General features: G+C 39.7%; 1 protein-coding gene across 2 annotated transcripts in view; it reads left to right on the top strand.

Annotated features, from left to right (window-relative positions):
• Positions 1-19,092, top strand: part of osbpl10a (oxysterol binding protein-like 10a) — a 102,150-nt gene that overhangs the window by 15,176 nt on the left and 67,882 nt on the right. For both annotated transcript variants that reach the window (XM_026155847.2, XM_080296568.1), the window contains exon 2: positions 2,430-2,605. In XM_026155847.2, the coding sequence (XP_026011632.2) occupies positions 2,430-2,605 (176 nt within the window). The remainder of the gene's footprint in view (positions 1-2,429; positions 2,606-19,092) is intronic.

Raw genomic sequence — 19,092 nt, forward strand, 5'->3', positions numbered from 1 at the left:
TCACGAGCTTAACCTGATGGGCAACAATGGGGGCTCATATTTTCACCTTTTTAATTAAATAATGATGCAGATACATTGGTAAAGGAAGTTGATGCGTTTCCATTAAACTGTGGGGGATACAGATTCATAACAGGTAATAAGAATATAACCTGTTATGAAGAAAATAGGAAACGGTGCCAGTGTTTGAAACATGAAGTAAACAGCTTTTCTGAGACACCCAAAAGACACATGTGACATGGAATGGATAGATGGCGCCTTAAAGTTCTATTTAAGATTCATATAGAGAAAAAATTTCCAAACCTTCCTAGCCCCACGTGGAAAAATAATTGCACCCCTTTGCGAAGTCATGAATTATCTGCTGAGACCTGTTAAGTCAAAACTTGTTACAATGGTAGATGTTTATATAAAATGGCCAAAGTTTCCAATAAAGCGTCAGTGAGTGTATGTACAAGTAATCAATATGAACCCAAAGCTCAGGCTTCAGACAGTTCCACGTTTAAAAAAAAGTTTTTTTTTGTCCTGATCTGCATGATGTCACAAAGAGGGGATATCATCAGAGACACCATGATAATTCAACATTTCCATGATGCTTAACTCACAATGCATTGGTAAGTTCTCAGTCTCTTCTTCTCATGTCACTTGTTTTTATTGCTGCAAAAGGGGAGCGTGGCGCAGACAGCCTGATAAATATTTTTCGTTAAAAATGTTGCATGCACCTTAAAAACTGAACTCTTCGCATTGCAGTCTAGTCCAAGTTACTTGGATACAAATACCTGTTGACTGCTGTACTGTTACAAGTGTTTTGAATGTGAGACAGCAGTCAGAGTCTTCTGTGACATAAGAGTTCTTGTAGATTTGGGTACAGCGGTGTCATTTAAAAAACGTTGTGTCATACCTGCACTCCAGTACCTAACCAGTACCAGCAGCCCATAAAGTTTGTGATGGATTCTGTTATTTTCTTTGCTCACTCTGAAATGGGCAGTAACTTGGTAATCAGCTCTCTTCTTTGCTCAATCTTTGTTTAAAAATCCAGAATAAGTCCATATGTTTGATTTGCACATGGGCGGCACTTTCCTCGAGTTCTTCCTCCGATGCATTCATCTGGGTTTTACCGGTTTCCTCCCACATGCTGACTGTCACTTCTTTTGGCCTCACTAGAAATGTTGTTGTACGCCGTACAGTGACAAATAAAGGCACTCTGTTCTAAAAGCACAAAAACAGAGCAGCCGAAAGTAGCTTTTATCCCTGATCATTAAAATCCAGCTGATGTTCAAACTTTCTGTTTGCAAGGGCAGCCAGTCTGATGAAAGATTGCTTGAAAGGAGAGTGGACTGGGAACGGGAGCTAAAACTGAGATAAACTTGATGGCGATGTGCCACAGCCCAATGTAGGATGAAATCAGATTATTTTGAACTGCAGATCATGCAGATCTACTCTAGTTGAGTCCATTAATACAAATATGGAGCTGGAAATGAGCATAATAGGTCCACTTAGGTTTGCTGATCAATACTGCAGCTCCAGTAATGGTGCATGGAGAGTTTTATGTTTAGTTTTTTTTTAATATACAGGTTGAATCTCAGGGAAAGGAGGATGATACAGGGCGCCTCTGAACATGAACACAAGACAAAGACAACCGCTATTGCCTCAGGCCTCTGTGCAAAAACATGAAAAGGTCAGCCATAGCCACCCAGTGCCATTGTGGTCTGTGCTGAACTGCAGAACCAGAACAAAGTGTTAAGCAGAGCCGACGGACCAGCTTCTTGAATGTCATACGCGATCCTTTCCGGCCACAGGAAATGAAATGTCTCTGCCTCTGTTTGCCTGACTGGCTTTGCATCTTCCAGCCAGCGATGAGGGATTCAATTACCCAGTGATTGAATGCGATTCATTAATCACAAAGGAGAAAATGTGGGGTTTAATTTCCACGCCTCGGGCTGTGGGTTCTGCACAAGATGACCGCGCTAATTGCTACCATGAGTAATTTGGAATCAAGCTTGCTGGCTTGATGGTGCTGAAAGCAGGCGTTAATGTAAATGAAGGGCTGTTCTTTTTATTTTTTTAAAATTTTTTGTTCACGAGTGCTGCCTGAAGAGAGATGTGGTGAATAATATCCTGCAGGCATCATTACATGGGAGGTGAGATATGTTAAGGGTGTTGAGTGTTATTACGGCAGCTCTCTTTTTGCTCCATTTCACATACATTCATGTCCCCCGCCTTGTTTTCCTATTCTCTTCCACATCCTGCACAAAGTTTGTGCAGCAGGAATATATAAAAAAAGTTTTTACCAGTAAACAAGATAATGAGAGCATAAAACAAAATGATGATGATAACGGTAACGGTGCTTCTTCCATTTCCCGTTCCCCGGTCTTTTCCCTGGTTCATTACTTTCTTAACTTCATTCTCTCTCTCTGCCTTTTCCTCCTGTGCAGGTATTTTGTGTTGGATCCAGAGCTGGGACAGCTGCAGTACTTTGTCAATGAGCAGGGGAAGAGCCAGAAGCCCCGTGGCTCGCTGCCTCTGATCGGCGCCTCGGTGACAACGAGCGACGAGGCTCCGCACATGTTCATCGTAAACGCCGTCAATGGAGAGCTGTATAAACTCAGAGGTATGTCCTCGCGCTGGCCTCAGGCTGCCCGTATACGGCAGAGAACAAACAGTGAGAGGGTGTGTGTGTGTTTTACTTTGGATTCCTGTGAAGTGCGGTGTAGATACTAGCAGCGGCGGGATGAATAGCGGCTTATAGATGGCTCATAAATTCGAGCTGCAGTGTTTTTCTTTAAAGAGCAAAGACTTTCGAGGACATTTTTCTGCTTATTTGATTTGTATTACTTCATTGTTTTGGTTCAAGCCTGAGCATTTTATTTTTAGCAACACTAGATAGATGACCTCCTGAACACTACCTGCTCACGTCCACACAGAGAGATGAGTAGTCAGTGGAAATAACTGCATTTATCAGCGAGTCAGATCTGATCTGAATCAGTGTTTCATTCAGTAGTTGTAAGAGGTCAAGAAACAGATAAGAGACGAGGAATCTTGGATTTACATTCGCGACGTGACAAAAACCATGACATGAAATAAGAGCGATGTGTTTATTTAGCACTAGAACTGCCATGGATTCCTGTGGGCTGGTGGATTTTTGACTCAATCCTGCAACAACAGCAGTTGTGTGCAAAGAAGTAAGTTCTTCAAGAAGTTAATTTGTGAATTAAAACAAAACAAAAAAAAAGCTTTTTATACTTTGAAAAATTGGGGTTTTAGTTTTTAGTTCTAGTTTAACAAAACATTTATATCTTTTCATTACAGAATATAAAGTTAAAGTGTGTACTGGAATTCACTAATAAATAAAGATTATACCGAGCAACACAATAATAGATCTAAATCATTTAATTATTGTAGAAGAAAAACAGAGTTAAAAATGAGTTTTGGATAATGGGCTGTATTAGTTTAGCTAAAATAAAGAAGGTATAAAAAATAAAAAACAAAGTGCTCTCTGTGACACAGATTGAACAGGTCATTGCCCACAGTTGGCTAAAGAAAAAGAAAGATACACTGTGCACTAAATCAGTTATTGTAAAAGTACAACACAACATCCTCATCTGCCTCCGCCCACCAGACTCTGCTCTGCTCCCCAGGCATGAAACATGTCTGATTCAGCTGTTCTGCTCTGGATTTCACTCTTTATTTGCTCTGATTAATTCCCCGCATGCTGGGCTTTCTGCTCGGTTCAGCTACAGTTCTCCACGCGCTCCATCACACACTCCTCCGCTCTGACCTGGCTCAACATCCCAGGCATGACCCTTTCAGCGCGGCGGTAATTATTCATCATTTATCCAACTACAGTTCCCTATATATTTATTTATCAATATCATCTAGCTATATCTGGCTCATGTTAAAGCTGCCATCACATCACAATGTGTCCAAACAAGTGCGTTGCTAGGCAACCCGGCATTCTGCAATTGCTGTTTTACATGAATTTCTATTGGGTCAGAATGACACCCGATGTCTAAGTTGTCATAATTCTTTTTTCTTTTTTATCCCACACACTCCAAAGTTCATTATATGATCAATAAACCCGTTTTAGGGAAAGTCGTGAGATGGCAGAGTTTTAATTTAACAGAGTTACATATGTTTTAAAATGCCAAGAGATCAGAATGACCCTCAGTTCTAGTGTTGGTAAGTAAAGTAAACAGTTTCAGTTCCATTATTTATTGATTCATTTCATCGATAGCAGTGCTGTCTACAGAAGTTCCAGTATGACCTGATGTTGCTTTTTTCTCAGACTTTTTACTAAATCTGTTCAACACTTAAGACTAGAAATTATATAAGTCTTTAGTTGATTGTCTAGAAACTATATAAGTGTGAAGTCATGAACAGATTTGGACACAATAAATCATTTAAAGTCTTTAGACTTTGATGGACATTTATTTAGTCCGTATTAATTTGGTGTCATCCACATGGACATTGAGCTTTGTGGATAATAAAACACAACATTGCCATTTTATATCAATTCAATTAAATGTAGTTCAGTTTTCTTTATATAGTGCCAAATCACAACAACTGTCACTCCCTTTTCGATTATAAAGACTTGACCCTAAAATAATCGAGATAAAAATCCCAGAGATTAGGATGACACCCCTATAAGCATGGTCTTGGCGACAGTGGGAAGGAAAAACTCTCTTAATAGGAAGAAACCTCTCGCAGACATCTGCAGTGACCAGTTTGGGTTGAAGGGAAAGAGTTTCAATTTGTTAAGTTACTTATCATTCATTTATTTACAGTCAATAGGAGACTCACTCTCATTCTTAGAGTGCACTCTGTTATTTACACTGTAAACATATAATAATGGTGTCAGACACCTCTGGAAAGTGCTGTGGATATTAAAAACGACTGTCCACAGTAGGGGTGGGTGATATGGCCTCAAAAAAAAATTACGTCACGGTATTTCAAGGAAATATACAGAAAGAACAAGGTTTTACTGGTGATTGCAACAGACAGTAGGATTTCATAGTGGAAACAAAATCCATCTTTCATCAATGAGCTACTGTCACTGATTTACAGACTGCTTAACTGAAAGTATGAATCTTTTGCCACAAGGTGCCACAGCCAGTGTAAGCATAAAAGTAGCCTAGCTTGTGTTTTTCAATGAAACCTTTAAGTAAAAGCAGAAAGTAACCACTTAACATTAGAGTTTAACACAAGCTAAAGTAACCTTGTAACTCTTCAGTTGCACAATGTTGTCACATAATAAAATTGAAACTTTCTTTTCTATTTTCTACCTGGGATGGTAGTATGTTGGGTCAGACTGTGTAAAGTGGATTTCCATCCACCTCGTCACACTGTTCCTGTGATATATTAACGAGTGCTCCAACAATCCTTCACCTACTCTGTCCTCCTTGGGTTCCTTAATAGCTTTTTTTCCCTTTCTGTATTTTTTGCCTCAAGTATATCCTTTCCACCTTAGTTAGTTAGTTAGTTTTCTTGTTCACATTGCAAAATACTATGCTTTATTGGAGATCTTACCTCTGATAACTCCTTAGGTACTAAATAGTCATTACAGGGTGGCACTGCTGCTCTCGCTCTCAGACATGACTGGTCTTGTATTGTTGTGCTGGCTAGGGAGCGTAAACACGTAGCATTATCATGTCATAGATATTGCTATTGACACTATTTTATCATGGAAACATTTATGTTTTTTATGATTATATCGAGATATGACATGCACAGCCCACAGGATCAAACTTAATAGTGGCTATATCAATAAAAAAAATCAACTTAGGTAAGGGCGGCACGGTGGTTAGCACTGTTGCCGCATAGCAAGAAGGTCCTGAGTTCAATTCCACCATCAGGCCGGGGTCTTTCTGTGTGGAGTTTGCATGTTCTCCCCGTGTTTGCGTGGGTTCCCTCCGGGTACTCCGGCTTCCTCCCACCGTCCAAAGACATGCAGTTTGTGGGGATAGGTTAATTGGATAATCCAAATTGCCACTAGGTGTGAATGTGCGAGTGAATGTGAGTATGAATGGTTGTCTGTCCCTGTGTGTTAGCCCTGCGACAGACTGGCGACCTGTCCAGGGTGTACCCCGCCTCTCGCCCTATGACAGCTGGGATTGGCTCCAGCACCCCCCGCGACCCTGAAAAGGATAAGCGGTAGCGAATGGATGGATGAATAGATGGAACTTAGGTAATCATCATTGTTCATTTTAAATATAATTTAAAACCAATTTTTATTTGAACTGTGATGTTGCATCTATATATAGTCATTATTTTTCATGCAAATAAGTCGGCATGCACGTGTGCCTAATCCAGATAAGAAATTATGTTTCTATGGCCATTCAATAAGTGAATTTACACAAAGGTGAAATGTTTCTTTAAGAAGTATTGCCGCAACATGATCCTTAAGGTGGTTACTGTGCTAAAGGCCTGGGCTTTCAGTGACCTGTATCCACTTAAATAAGAGAGACTCCTTTTTCATTGTTGCTCCACTTGAGCTGCTGGAATGTCCCCTTACAGTCTTGAGGGGGAGGATATCAGAGTAACTTGGCCTATATTCTCTGAATAACTCTGTGATCCAGTGAATCAAGCTAAAAGGAAACAATAATACCACAGTGAAGAAGAAGTTGGACTTTGTAACTCACAGAAGAGGTGTTTCTATTTCCAGTGACTCATTCAGATGCTTGCCAAAAAAACTGCAATCCTGTCTCGACTGGTGCCAACACCCCAAACTAAACAAATGCGTTAGAGGATGGTATTGTTGTTGGGGTCAGCAACAAAGATATCCTTAAAAATGTTTGCTAAATTAAATTATATTTTAAAAATTAGCCACAAAAGAGTAAAATTTGTACTTGCAAAAGCTCACTTTGCTCAACCAGCAGGGCACAAAGTGGCTCAAATTAGCTTTTTAGTAGTCTGTGAAGTTAAGATTGGCTGGTATACTCAGTTCTGGATATTGGTTACCATGGGAACCCCTGAAACCTACTTGGATGCGGGTTGGGGGAACTTTAAGGTTCAGTCGGGAGTCATTTTTCAGTCTTTCTGGTTTAGCTGATAAGCAGTGTATAAGTCCACCAATAGTCCAAGTCCAGAGCTGTAAATGCCACCTTTATTCTCAGGATGATATCTCTTCACAGGATAGCTTTGAACGACTTGCCTTTTCCCTAGCTGCTGTAAGAAGATGCTGGATACACACAATCTGTAGCATTTCTCACACGGCTATACAGTAGCCTGAGAGTTTTCTGCCTCTAAACTGAAGCGGCTTCGTCCTTCCGTTGTCGGATATAAGGACACATGGGCCGCATGTTTTGTTGCTGAGCAAAGGTGAAGAGCGATTTGAATTTAATCATGTCTGAACACTGAGATGAAAAATTAAGCTATTTATCATATGAAGACTCAGAGACTCGAAGCCAATGAAAGGGTCAGGTTTTTGTGAGCTGGGTACAAACTGGCTTATTAGGATGCCTGGCACAGTTTTGATTGTGCAGCTGTATAATTAAAGCACAATGTTTTAAAGCCATCATCAAGAGTTATTGTCTGATTAGTATTTGTAAGACTTGTATGGCTTCTCAGGATGGCCCCTGTTAGCTGTGGACGGTTTTGGCTGTTGTACATATTCAGCATAAATTTCACTGAATGGTAATTGGGTGTTTACTGATTTGCTTCCCTGTGGACAAATTGTTGTTAGTTATTGTTTGATTTAGACCATATGCTAACGAAAAGTGTGTAAAATATGTCAAATGTGTAAAGACTGTTGACTGCATTTAAAAAGTGCACCGGCTGTGCATGACTCCACTCAGAGGATTGTGGAGTATTATTTTGAAACCTCTGATGCAACTTTTCCCCCGTATGAGTTAGTAGACTGTATGATGTTTGTTGCTAAGAACATAAATAAAATGATATCATAATGCCACTTACTTAAAACTTGGATCTCGGATACATACAGGTTGTTGGTGATTGGTTGCTGGCTAAGTGAGTGTGGCACCAGAAACCTCTTTGTGATTGATTGCTGCAGTCGCAGCAAAAAGTTGAGCCTTCAAAAAGTTGAACTGTTTTGAAATGAGTGTTGTGAGCGCAAGGAGGAAAAAAATGCTCTGACCTGAGGATCACAGGCCCCTAATCACACATAACCTTAAGTCTTAATACCGTTTGAATGGGTAAGGAAGTTCATCTGCTATACAACTGAGAGTTGACATAAGACAAATTACATTCATAGGCCAAAAGTGGTTTTTGTACCAGGCTGTAAATGTGTTTAATTTGCTGTTAGGTTTGATGGGTTTATATAGGAGTATGTGCAGAATGGCTCTTGGTAGCAGGGAAAAAATCTAATTGGCCATTGTGATGTTTGGACTGTTAAGATAGAACTGAAGAAGCTTCTCGGATGAGAGGTGAAACGTCTTCAAGCAACTTAAAGAAGTCCAGACGCTTTTCTTTGCAAGCTCCTTTGACCACATGAAAGAGCCTTACATCAACAGCTCAGGCTGGTGATGATGATGATGTAATGATGTTTGGGGGATATCTTCTTCAGGGCTCTTAGTACCCTTAGTGGTGTTTAAGCCACATCCTTTGATGGCTTCTTCCAACAGGATAACGCGCCACATCACAACACTCAAATACTCTCAAACTGTTTTCTTGAACATGTTTTACAGTGTTGTCAAATGACCTCCAAGGTTATCTCGCTCCCAATAGAGCATCTTTGGGATGGGGGTGGAACAGAAGATTCACATCATTGATATTTTTTTCTTTGGCTTTGGTTTAAACTTCTTTGGTGGGTGTTTAAAAACACAGACTACATGATCAGCTTTTCTACTTTCACTGAAGTAAACTTTTACTCTGCTACTCGTCTACGGCGAAGTAAGAAAGGAAAGGATTACATCTGTTGCAGTCCTTTAAGGGTGCGATCATTAAGGAACAAAAATCATTAAAATGTGCCAATAATTGGGGAGCACTCAGTCTTTTGTCTTTATTAACAGCCACTGTTCACTTTCACATAGTAACTTTTATCTCAGAATATGTGTGACTTTTGCCTTAATTGGACGTTCTTACTCTGTTTAAAGATGACATCAAATTCCTCTTTTCTGATCAGCGTAGGAGATTAAAATGAACTGCTTGGTGCAAAAAAAAAAAAAAAAAATCGTGAGGTGCAGTAGTGTGAAGCAAGAAAAAGCAATTGTATCTAAAGTTAGCCTGTAATCACAACAACGTTTCTTTGCATATAATGCACTGGGACTGCTTTAGCAAGAGCAATCATAGGGTTCAAATGTCATTGTGCTGTGCTGATGAGTGAAGGCTGGTTGCTGGTTACTGTAATTGCCTGGCAGCTCTTCCCTCTGTTCTAGGCTTCGTCAGCCCGTCCATTTTCTTGAAAATATATGTTTAAAGTGCCTCGCTCATAATATCTCCCAGCACTTTAATCAAATCTAACTGCTCGTCCAAGCATTAATCCTCAGACTCACCATTATCATAACCAATAACATCTTTCATGACACTGTAATTAAAACATGTGTAATTAGGCGGTGGTGGTGGTGCCATGACTGAGTGGGAAGGAGGTTTCTCTTTCTCTCTCCTTCTCTCTTGATCACCTAGTAATGTTCAGATATCACTCAGCCATCTCTGTGGGCTGGATATTGACTTTTAAATAAGAGCAGACTAGGACGGGTGTCCATTGTTGCTCGTTTTAAATGAGCACACGGTCCAGCTTCTCATTTTCCTGTTAGTCTTCTCACTTTACAGGGCAAACTTTATGTATTCATGAAATGAATTGAGCTGTCAGTGTCATCTCCAAGACAAACCCAGCTAAATTTATTTCAGGATCAGTGTAATCCTCCTCAGTGAGGCAGCTACTCTTATATAAATGCTACACTACTATTTTGCATCCAGTGAGTCAGTCTCTCTCATATTTCTTTATTAAGCGTTTATAATCAGTCATTTTCCAGGCCTTTTGAAGGTCTTTACAAGGTTTTCTTTAGACAGTGGCTGCTTTATCAAACATTTTCAAAGGAATTTTTGGTTTCGTTTTTTTGGATTCCTCCTTCTTTAGTTACACCGATGAAAAATACCAAAGATTTAGTCAGTTTGTTGTTTCACTTTGATTCAGTCTGACCGTTGTAATGGAGCTACAAATATTTACATGAGAATACAACTGATGAACTGAGACTGATTTCCTAATCATTAACTCATTGGTCAATCACTTTCAGCTCAGAAAAAATTATTCATTAAGGCAAAAGCCCATTAGTCTCTGGTTTCTACAAGTTTCTACCTCCAACAAGCCAGAATTTTCTTGTATTCTTTTAAAGTGAGAAATTGTCTCAGTGGAAAGGTACCTGTCAAGAAGCCATTGTTAAGGAAGTGAAACAGGGAGAAAAGGCTGAGGCATGTCAGGTTACACAAGAAATGAATGAAAAATCGGTGGCAATAAGTGTGATGAAGTGATGAACACTGTCTACAACCATCTGTAAAATATCTGCTTTATGGTTTAAGGCTGTATTTCAGCCAGTGGCACTCTGGCATTCATAATTCTGTCAGATATTAATCCACAATGCAGTACCATCAGAAAAGGATCTGATTGTCAGCAGCCTAATTTTTCAGCATGTCAACGATCCCACTTTTATTGCAAATGCAGTAAAAGCCTACCTGGATAGAAAAACAGACAGAGCCTGGACCACAACACTATTGAAGCAGTGTGGGATCATCTTGACAGACAACAGAACAAAAGGCAGCAAACATCCAAAAAAGAGCTTTGAATGTCCTTCAAGAGGCCCAGAGAACTGTTCCTGGAGACTACTTAAAAAAATTACAAGGAAAAATGCCAAAGAGAGTTCAGGCTGTGTTGAAGAATAAAGATAGTCATAACAAATATTGACTTCCCAGCTCGTTAGAATCGTACAAACTTTGTTTTTGTTTTTTTATGCTGTTTTTACATGTGTTTTTGGATATGCTTCAATAAATCTCTGCACCTATTTCTTTATGTTAATAAAAAGAAAAGACGAGTGACTCAAGATTTTTGCACAGCACTGTACGTATATCACTTGTGTCAGCATATGCACAGGTGCAAGGCTGGTGCTCAATACAGATGACTAATTACCTAAAATCACAGCTGTGCTTGTGCACATCACAGATAAACATCAGATTTAGGCGCTTGCTCATCTGCGGGTAAGTCGTCCCTTTAGTCAGAGTGAGTGATTTCTGTGGATGATGACAAGAAGAAGAAAGTGGGAAGCTTGTTACCGGATATTTTTTGCAGAAAGACAGCTTGTTACAGGTGTTTTTGACTGAATACTGTGTGCTCCCTGCAGGGGCGAGCAGCCACTCCCAGTGGGAGAACACACATCGAATGCGGCGTTTGTGTGAATGTCTCATTTTCAGAGTTGCCTCTTCACTTAAAGAGACCTTCTGTAGCTGGCAGATGTTGGCAGTGAAAGTGATTGACAAGTGCAAATTGAATTCTTCCTGCACTAAAATAACCCGAACCTCAATAATAACATCTCAACTTGACTTTAAAAAAGAAATCTCAGAAGATTTTTTTTTTTTTGGTTGTTTTGGGTGATGATGTAATACCGCATTAATCCGATGATAAAATGTGGCCGCCTTGTTTTATTCTCCCTAACAAGGAGAGTGCTGCACTCATTTTCCCACTTAAACATCTTCTGATGATTATATTTGTGAAAAATACTCTGGAAACAAAGGGGAGTTGATTTAGGGTCCAGTTTGCTTCAGATGAATGTGTTTGTACAAAGTGATGAAAATTACACTATTCTCAGAAATTCTCAGTGGTGCTGCATTCACTTACACATTTAACAAGCAAACAAAAAAGCTGTGTGAGGAGTTTGAACCCTGCTAACTTTCACTCCAATACAACCAGCCCACTTCTGTTAAACGCAACATTTTCCAGTGTTCCCAAAAACTATCAGGGGATGCTTTTCCCCTGCAGAAAATCACACAGTTTCACTGATGTTTGGCATAAATCCTTTTTTAAGAGAGTACTGAGGACTCTCTTTTTTCCAATCTCCAGTAAATGAGTAGTGGATTAATGGTGCTCACAAAATGCACTGTTTGACTTGAATAATGTTCCTATCACAGTTCCTGAAGTTTTTGGTACAGCAGAGAAATGAGAATTTTAAAAAGAAAGAAAAGGTTCAAGAGTGCCTGAATATCCTTAATTACTTCTGTAACAGACAAAAGCATTCCAGTGCTGCAAACTGTTAATAAGAAAAGACTTTGATCTGTTTCGTTTTAAGTATAAAAAAAAAAAAATGCAGACAGAGAATCCTGTCTTCATAAATGCGGCCGCCATCAGCAATGACGTCATCAGGAACAACGGGACTTTCTAGTATTTGCAATCCTTGTTTGCTTTTAACTTCAGTGTCTGTAAACATCCCTCAAAACTATTTCTGAACAGTTTCTGAAGTTTCATAAGCTGCAAATAAATGATGTCCTGTAAGTCCTCGTTCAGCGAACCTCTCGACTGTGAGGGGAAAACTCTCTGACGGAGGTTTCAGAAAGGAAGATGTTGTTCAAGTTGTGCTCCGTATTAGACAATCCTCCACACTCTTTGTGTTGTACAGCCACAGGAGCGCAAGACTCGCTCAGCCATGATGTATGCAACAGGAAATCCCACCTGCGGCATTATGACACCTGGACTATTTTCACTTGTGATATCTTATCTAGACCGTACCTAGTGTTGCTTTAAGCTTTGGAATATTTCATTTTAATTTAGCGTTTCACTTTGAGTGCCTTAGTTTTACTTATTTCTTTTTTTTTTTTTACTTTTGAGTTTTTGTTTGGTATCTTTCATATTTATATTTAAGTGAGCATCTGTAACAAAACACTTACACTCCTGGAAGTTCTAGAGAAGTTAAGAAATATTCTGATTTTGACTCTGAAAACCCCGTTCACAGAGCTACCCACAGCCGGGGGGTGCATCCTTGCCAGTCAGCCAGGCAAGGCAAGTTTATTTATATAGCACAATTCAACAACAAGGTGATTCAAAGTGCTTTACAGAGACATTAAAAAACAAAAACAATAAAAAGCATGATTTAAAATTGATTTAAAAAAACAGTAGATAAAATCAGAACAGTAGATAAAATCAGTAGTTAAAATATAAGTTTTGAAATTTAAGCTTAAAAGTGTGGATTTGGTGTTTTATTCAAATGCAGCTGAGAACAGGTGAGTCTTCAACCTGGGTTTAAATAAACTGAGTGTTTCAGCTGATCTGAGGCTTTCTGGGAGTTTGTTCCAGATATAAGAAGAATAAAAGCTGAATGCAGCTTTTCCGTGTCTGGTTCTGACTCTGGGAACTGATAAAAAACCAGATCCAGATGACCTGAGGGATCTGGAAGGTTCATACTGGGAAGCATCAGAACTTTAAAGTCTATCCTCTGACGGACAGGCAGCCAGTGTAAAGACCTCAGAGCTGGACTGATGTGGTCCACTTTTTTGGTCTTAGTGAGGACTCGAGCAGCAGAGTTCTGAATGAGCTGTAGTTGTCTGACTGATGTTTTTAGGTAGACCTGTAAAGATGCTGTTACAGTAGTCAAGCCTACTAAAGATGAATGCATGGACTAGTTTTTCCAGGTCCTGTTGAGACATCAGATCTTTTATCCTTGAAATATTCTTGAGGTGATAGTAAGCTGATTTTGTTATTGTCTTAATGTGTTTTTCTAAGTTTAGGTCTGCATCCATCACTACTCCCAAATTTCTCGTCTGGTTTGTGGTTTTTAGGTGTATAGATTGAAGTTCTCTGGTGACCTGTAATCGTTTTTCTTTGGCACCAAAGACTACTACTTCAGTTTTATTTGTGTTTAGCTGGAGAAAATTGTGGCACAACGAGTCATTAATTTCCTCAATGCATTTACCAAGAGCCTGTACAGGGCCTCGGTCTCCTGGTGACATTGTGATATATATTTGTGTGTCATTTGCATAGCTGTGGTAGTTTATTTTGTTGTTCTTTATAATCTGTGCCAGTGGGAGCATGTAAATGTTAAACAGAAGGGGTCCCAAGATGGAACCTTGGGGAACTCCACATGTGATACTTGTCTGCTCAGATGTGAAGTTACCTATTGATACAAAGTATTTCCTGTTTTCTAAGTATTTTTTGAACCAGTTTAGTACAGTTCCTTAAAGACCTTCCCAGTTCTCCAGTCGTTTGAGTAATATGTTGTGGTCAACTGTATCAAATGCTGCACTGAGATCCAGCAAAACTAAGACTGACATTTTTCCACTGTCTGTATTCAGACCTATGTCATTGAACACTTTGGTCAGAGCGGTTTCAGTGCTGTGGTTCTGTCTAAAACCTGACTGGAAGGCATCATAGCAGTTAGTCTGTTTTAAGAAGTAATTGAGCTGTAGAGAAACTGCTTTTTCAATAATCTCACTTAAAAATGGGAGATTTGAGATCGGCCTGTAGTTGTTCACTTGTGTTTTGTCAAGATTGTCCTTTTTCAGTATAAGTTTAATTACAGCAGTTTTTAGTGGTTCTGGAAACACACCTGACATTAAAGAAAAGTGGACGATCTGTAACAGGTCTGACTCCAAAGTCTTTGAGACCTTTTTGAAAAAACTTGTTGGCAGGACATCTAAACAGCAAGAGGAGGAGTTCAGTTGACCTAAGATGTCCTCCAGGTCTTTGCTGTTAATAGGGTGAAACTGTTTGATGGTGTTTAAACAGTTTTTCAGTGGACTCTGTATATATCCTGAATATGTTGTTGATGTACCAATTGCTGGTCTAATCTTTTGGATTTTGTCTGTGAAGAATTTGGCAAAGTCATTGCAGGCCATGGTCAAATGAAGTTCAGCTGCCACTGACACAGGAGGGTTTGTTAGCCTGTCAACTGTAGAAAATAAGACCCGAGCATTATGACTGTTTTTGGTGATGATGTCAGAGAAGTAGGACCTCCTTGCACTCCTCAGTTGTAAATTATAATTGTGAAGTTTCTCTTTATAGATGTCATAATGAACCTGGAGGTTTGTTTTTCTCCATCTGCGCTCAGCTTTCCAACACTCTTTTTTTTCATTTTTCACCAGGGTGGAGTTTCTCCATGGAGACTTTTTCCTTCCAGAGATAACCTTCACCTTAATGGGAGCAATAGTGTCCATAACATTTAACATTTTAGCATTGAAGCTATTGACGAGCTCATTGACTGACCCTCTGGACAGGCCAGGTGTTAAGGGGAAGACCTGGTTAAATATCTCACTACTGTATTCAGTTATACACCGTTTTGTGATCACTGCTGTTGATATATTTGTGTGGGCTGAAATTTTACTTTCAAAGAAAACACAGTAATGATCAGACAGGCCCACATCAGACACAGTAATGTTTGAAATGCTCAGGCCCTTGGATATCAGTAGGTCAAGAGTGTGTCCTCTATTATGTGTGGCCTCTGTTACATGCTGAGTCAGCCCAAAGTTGCCCAGAGTGTTACTCAGGTCTTTAGTCCCTTTGTCCTGAGGGTTGTCCACATGGATGTTAAAATCCCCAGCAATAATTACACAGTCAAAATCAACACAGATCACAGACAGCAGTTCACTGAGGTCATTTAAAAAGTCTGTGCAGTATTTGGGAGGCCTGTAAACATTAAGAAACACAACTTTGGATGGGGCCTTCAGCTGTAAAGCCACATATTCAAAAGACTGAAAACTTCCAGGAGATAGCTGCTTACATTGAAATGATTCATTAAATAAGACAGCGACCCCCCCCCTCTCCTGCTCACCCTGGCCTCACTGATAAAACTGTAGTTAGGAGGGGTCGTCTCGATGAGAACAGCTCCACTGTTACTTTGGTCCAACCAAGTTTCTGTTAAAAACATAAAATCAAGGCTGTGCTCAGTGATTAAATCATTAATTAAAAATGTTTTCCCAGCTAAAGATCTAACGTTTAATAAAGCCAACTTAAGTGTTTTAGAGGTATTATTTGCCCCCTCGTGTTTGGGAGCGGTCAATGTAACTTCAATTGCTCTGTTGAGGGCGGGGCTCAATGGCGAACCTTTGGTTGCTCTGGTGGGGGGTTTATGGGGGGCAAAAACGGATTGGACCGGGGGGTAGATCTGAGCCCAGCATTGACCCACTCCATCATCTCCTCAGTGAATTTCAGGTGTGGCGAGGAGGGAGAAAGGGAGGTGGAGGAGGGAGATGGCCTGTCAGGGGTTTGGGGGACAGGGGAAGGTCGTGGTCCCTGGTCCTGGTCGTTGGTGTTGTTGAGAGAGTTGGAGGCAAATAGGGACCCCTCTTCTTGCCTCTGATGTCTCTCCTTTCTGAAGCTTTTCCGGCGTGGGGGCAGATGAGGCTCCTCCTCAAGGTTTCTGCTGGGCTTTGTCTGTTCTTGGAGTACTGTTTGTTCCTCTTTATGAGATAACTCCTCGTTTATATGAGCCTTAGCACCAAGCACAGATGGATGACGTATGGAATAAAACAAGTTGGAGGTGAACGGTTTCACCCCTGACTTGTTAAAATTAAATCCATTTGCTTTAAACAGATGCCTGCGTTCCCAAAAAATATTAAAATTGTTGATAAAATGCACTGAGTGGTCAGTACATGCTGATATAAGCCATTTATTCAGTGCAAGGAACCTGCTGAATCTCTCGTCTCCTCCAGCAAACTTTTCCCACTTAGTTTTGCTGGTGACCTTAACTTCTTTGGCCTGTGGAGATAACGCTGTGTGGATTGTGATCAATAAACAGATTCTTGTAACCTCAGTGCAGTTTTGTACCTAAAACTTAATAATTTACAAATGTGCTACAAGTGAGTATTTATCCATTTGTATCACTGCAAAACAACAATAATTCAAATAGTTTGACATTTTTAAGTTAAAAATACATAGAAATTAAACAAAAACAGATAAATGTGGCCTTTATTGCACATTAATCTTGAAATTTAGAAACGTTACAAAAAGTTAAAGAAAATACATTTGACTTTTTTTTCTGGTTTTACATGCAGCGTCACATATTTTAATACAAGAAGCACTCCAAGAGCGCAAACCTCCACCAAGCTTACTCACTCTTGGGAAGTATTCACTGTGAAGGGAATAGCATTGTACTTGGTACATTATGTAGAAGTGGATGATAGATAACAGGTGTTTGTGAGGATTAAACTCCATAACATTATTCTCCAATATATTTCTCTTTCTCTTGACAATGCTTTTTCGGTCAAACTGGCAAAAACGTCGATGTCAAATGTAAAAGTGAGATGACATGATATGTTGATGCAAACAAGAATGTGATATATGAAATTCCCATATACAAGTATAATTTCTTACAGTTCTTATGGTTTTACCTTATATGACCTTGAAGAAGAGGTCAGAGTTAATAATCAGATATTTAGAATTCCCGTATGTCATTCCCCATATAAATGAATGTTTTCAATACAAACAACTGCAGTAAGAAGCATAGTTTTAAAAAGGATTCACTTTTACCTTCAGATCAGATCAGCTCAGAGGTCAAATATCACATGATATTTGAAATCCTTACACAGTACTTTCTATCTGTTGACAACACACAACACACTTGTAAGAATCAGTTTCTAAGTTATGAGCCTTTTTGTCAATTTGTGATCATTAAATTATTCAGTTGACCTTGAACACCTTGGTGGATGTCTGGCAAATGTCGATATATTAGCATTAACATGATCCCACTCCACACCTACACCTAAACTACACCTACACTGTTGTATCAGAATGAACTCTTTTCGAGCTATTGTGTTTGCAGACACAATGGCATGGATGCAAACACCTCCAAAAACAAGCCTTCTTGGTGAAGGTAATGATTTTTTTTTTTTGTATTACTATGATGAGATTAACCAGTAAATCCAGAACGCCAGGAATAGGTTAACAGTTGCCCAAACCACTGCTGCATTTTCTTCTTGCCAGCACTGAGGACACATCCATTGCCTTTGAAATAGTTAGTTGGCACCTCCTGGGAGCCTGGGTTGAGATGGGAAGCCTCATTTTCTGACTGAGGAGCAAGTTTGATTAAAAGTGAAAAAGAACACGTAGCATGACTTCACACATTGTACGTGTTTAATAAAACTGGCACAGCGTTCGTTCAGATGTCAGCGCTAATCCTGTTGGCATGCTATAGCTTATTTTTGATGCGACTGCTGCTCTTCCAGAGCATTTTGGTTGGAGCTTGTGATCTTGAAATTTTATTCTCATGCTGCAGATGTGCCAACACGAATAGACTTCTGACAGAAACTTTTTGGCTCGGTGGCTGGCATGAAATAAGGAAACCTTACACTGAACCAAGTGCCGTGCACTGAACAGTCCGGAATAAATATACATACCTTTCGAGGCTGGCACCTGCTGCTTCAGACACATGTTTAATTCAGCGTGTGCAGAGTGGGAGTGCTGTTCTGGTTCAGGTTCAGCTGAGATTTATAAGTAATAAAAACTTTAGTTATGCCTCAGTTTACTTTGTGCTTATGTGCATTTTATCTTTTCTTCTGACAGTTATGTCTTAGTCAGTCACTAAACGCAGCAGAATATTTGAAGTTGTGAGGGATGTTCAGTTTGAACTTTCTCTGTGTGTTTTTTTTTCTCGCTGTTCTGGCTCATTGAACTCAAAACATTCAGAGTTCAGTGTAGTAGTTTAAATCTGAATGAAGCCCATCTTTCTGGTAAACTTGAAGCAGTGTTTACGCTGTGATCTATAAATAAGTCTTGTGGGCCTATTGTGCTCATTCATGCGAGGATTTTGTAAAGACTTTAGGTGTCCCACTCCTGTTTTTCTGTTCCGCAAAGATGCTCCCAAGTGCTGCTGTGAGCCTCAGATGGACCGTTTGGTAAAGTTGGCATCTGGACAGACTTTACAGCATTATTTTTATTGTGCGACCTGCATAATTAGAACAAAAAGCAGAATGAAATGGCTCTTAAACAGATAAGCATAAAATCCAAGGAGTTATTGGGGTTTCTTTTTTATTAGCCTTTTATGCCTTTCCTTATTTTTCTGCCATGTGAGCATACACACTTGCCAGCCACTTTAGTTGCTTAGTTGCATATATCATATATCTATAAGCAGCCAATCACAAGCCAGCAACTCGGTACATTTATGCATGCAGACATGGTCACGATGACCCTGAATGTGGCCTGGTTGTTGGTGCCAGACAGCCTGGACTGAG

The sequence above is a fragment of the Astatotilapia calliptera genome, chromosome 22 (assembly GCF_964374335.1).
Source record: "Astatotilapia calliptera chromosome 22, fAstCal68.1, whole genome shotgun sequence".
NCBI lineage: Eukaryota > Metazoa > Chordata > Actinopteri > Cichliformes > Cichlidae > Astatotilapia > Astatotilapia calliptera.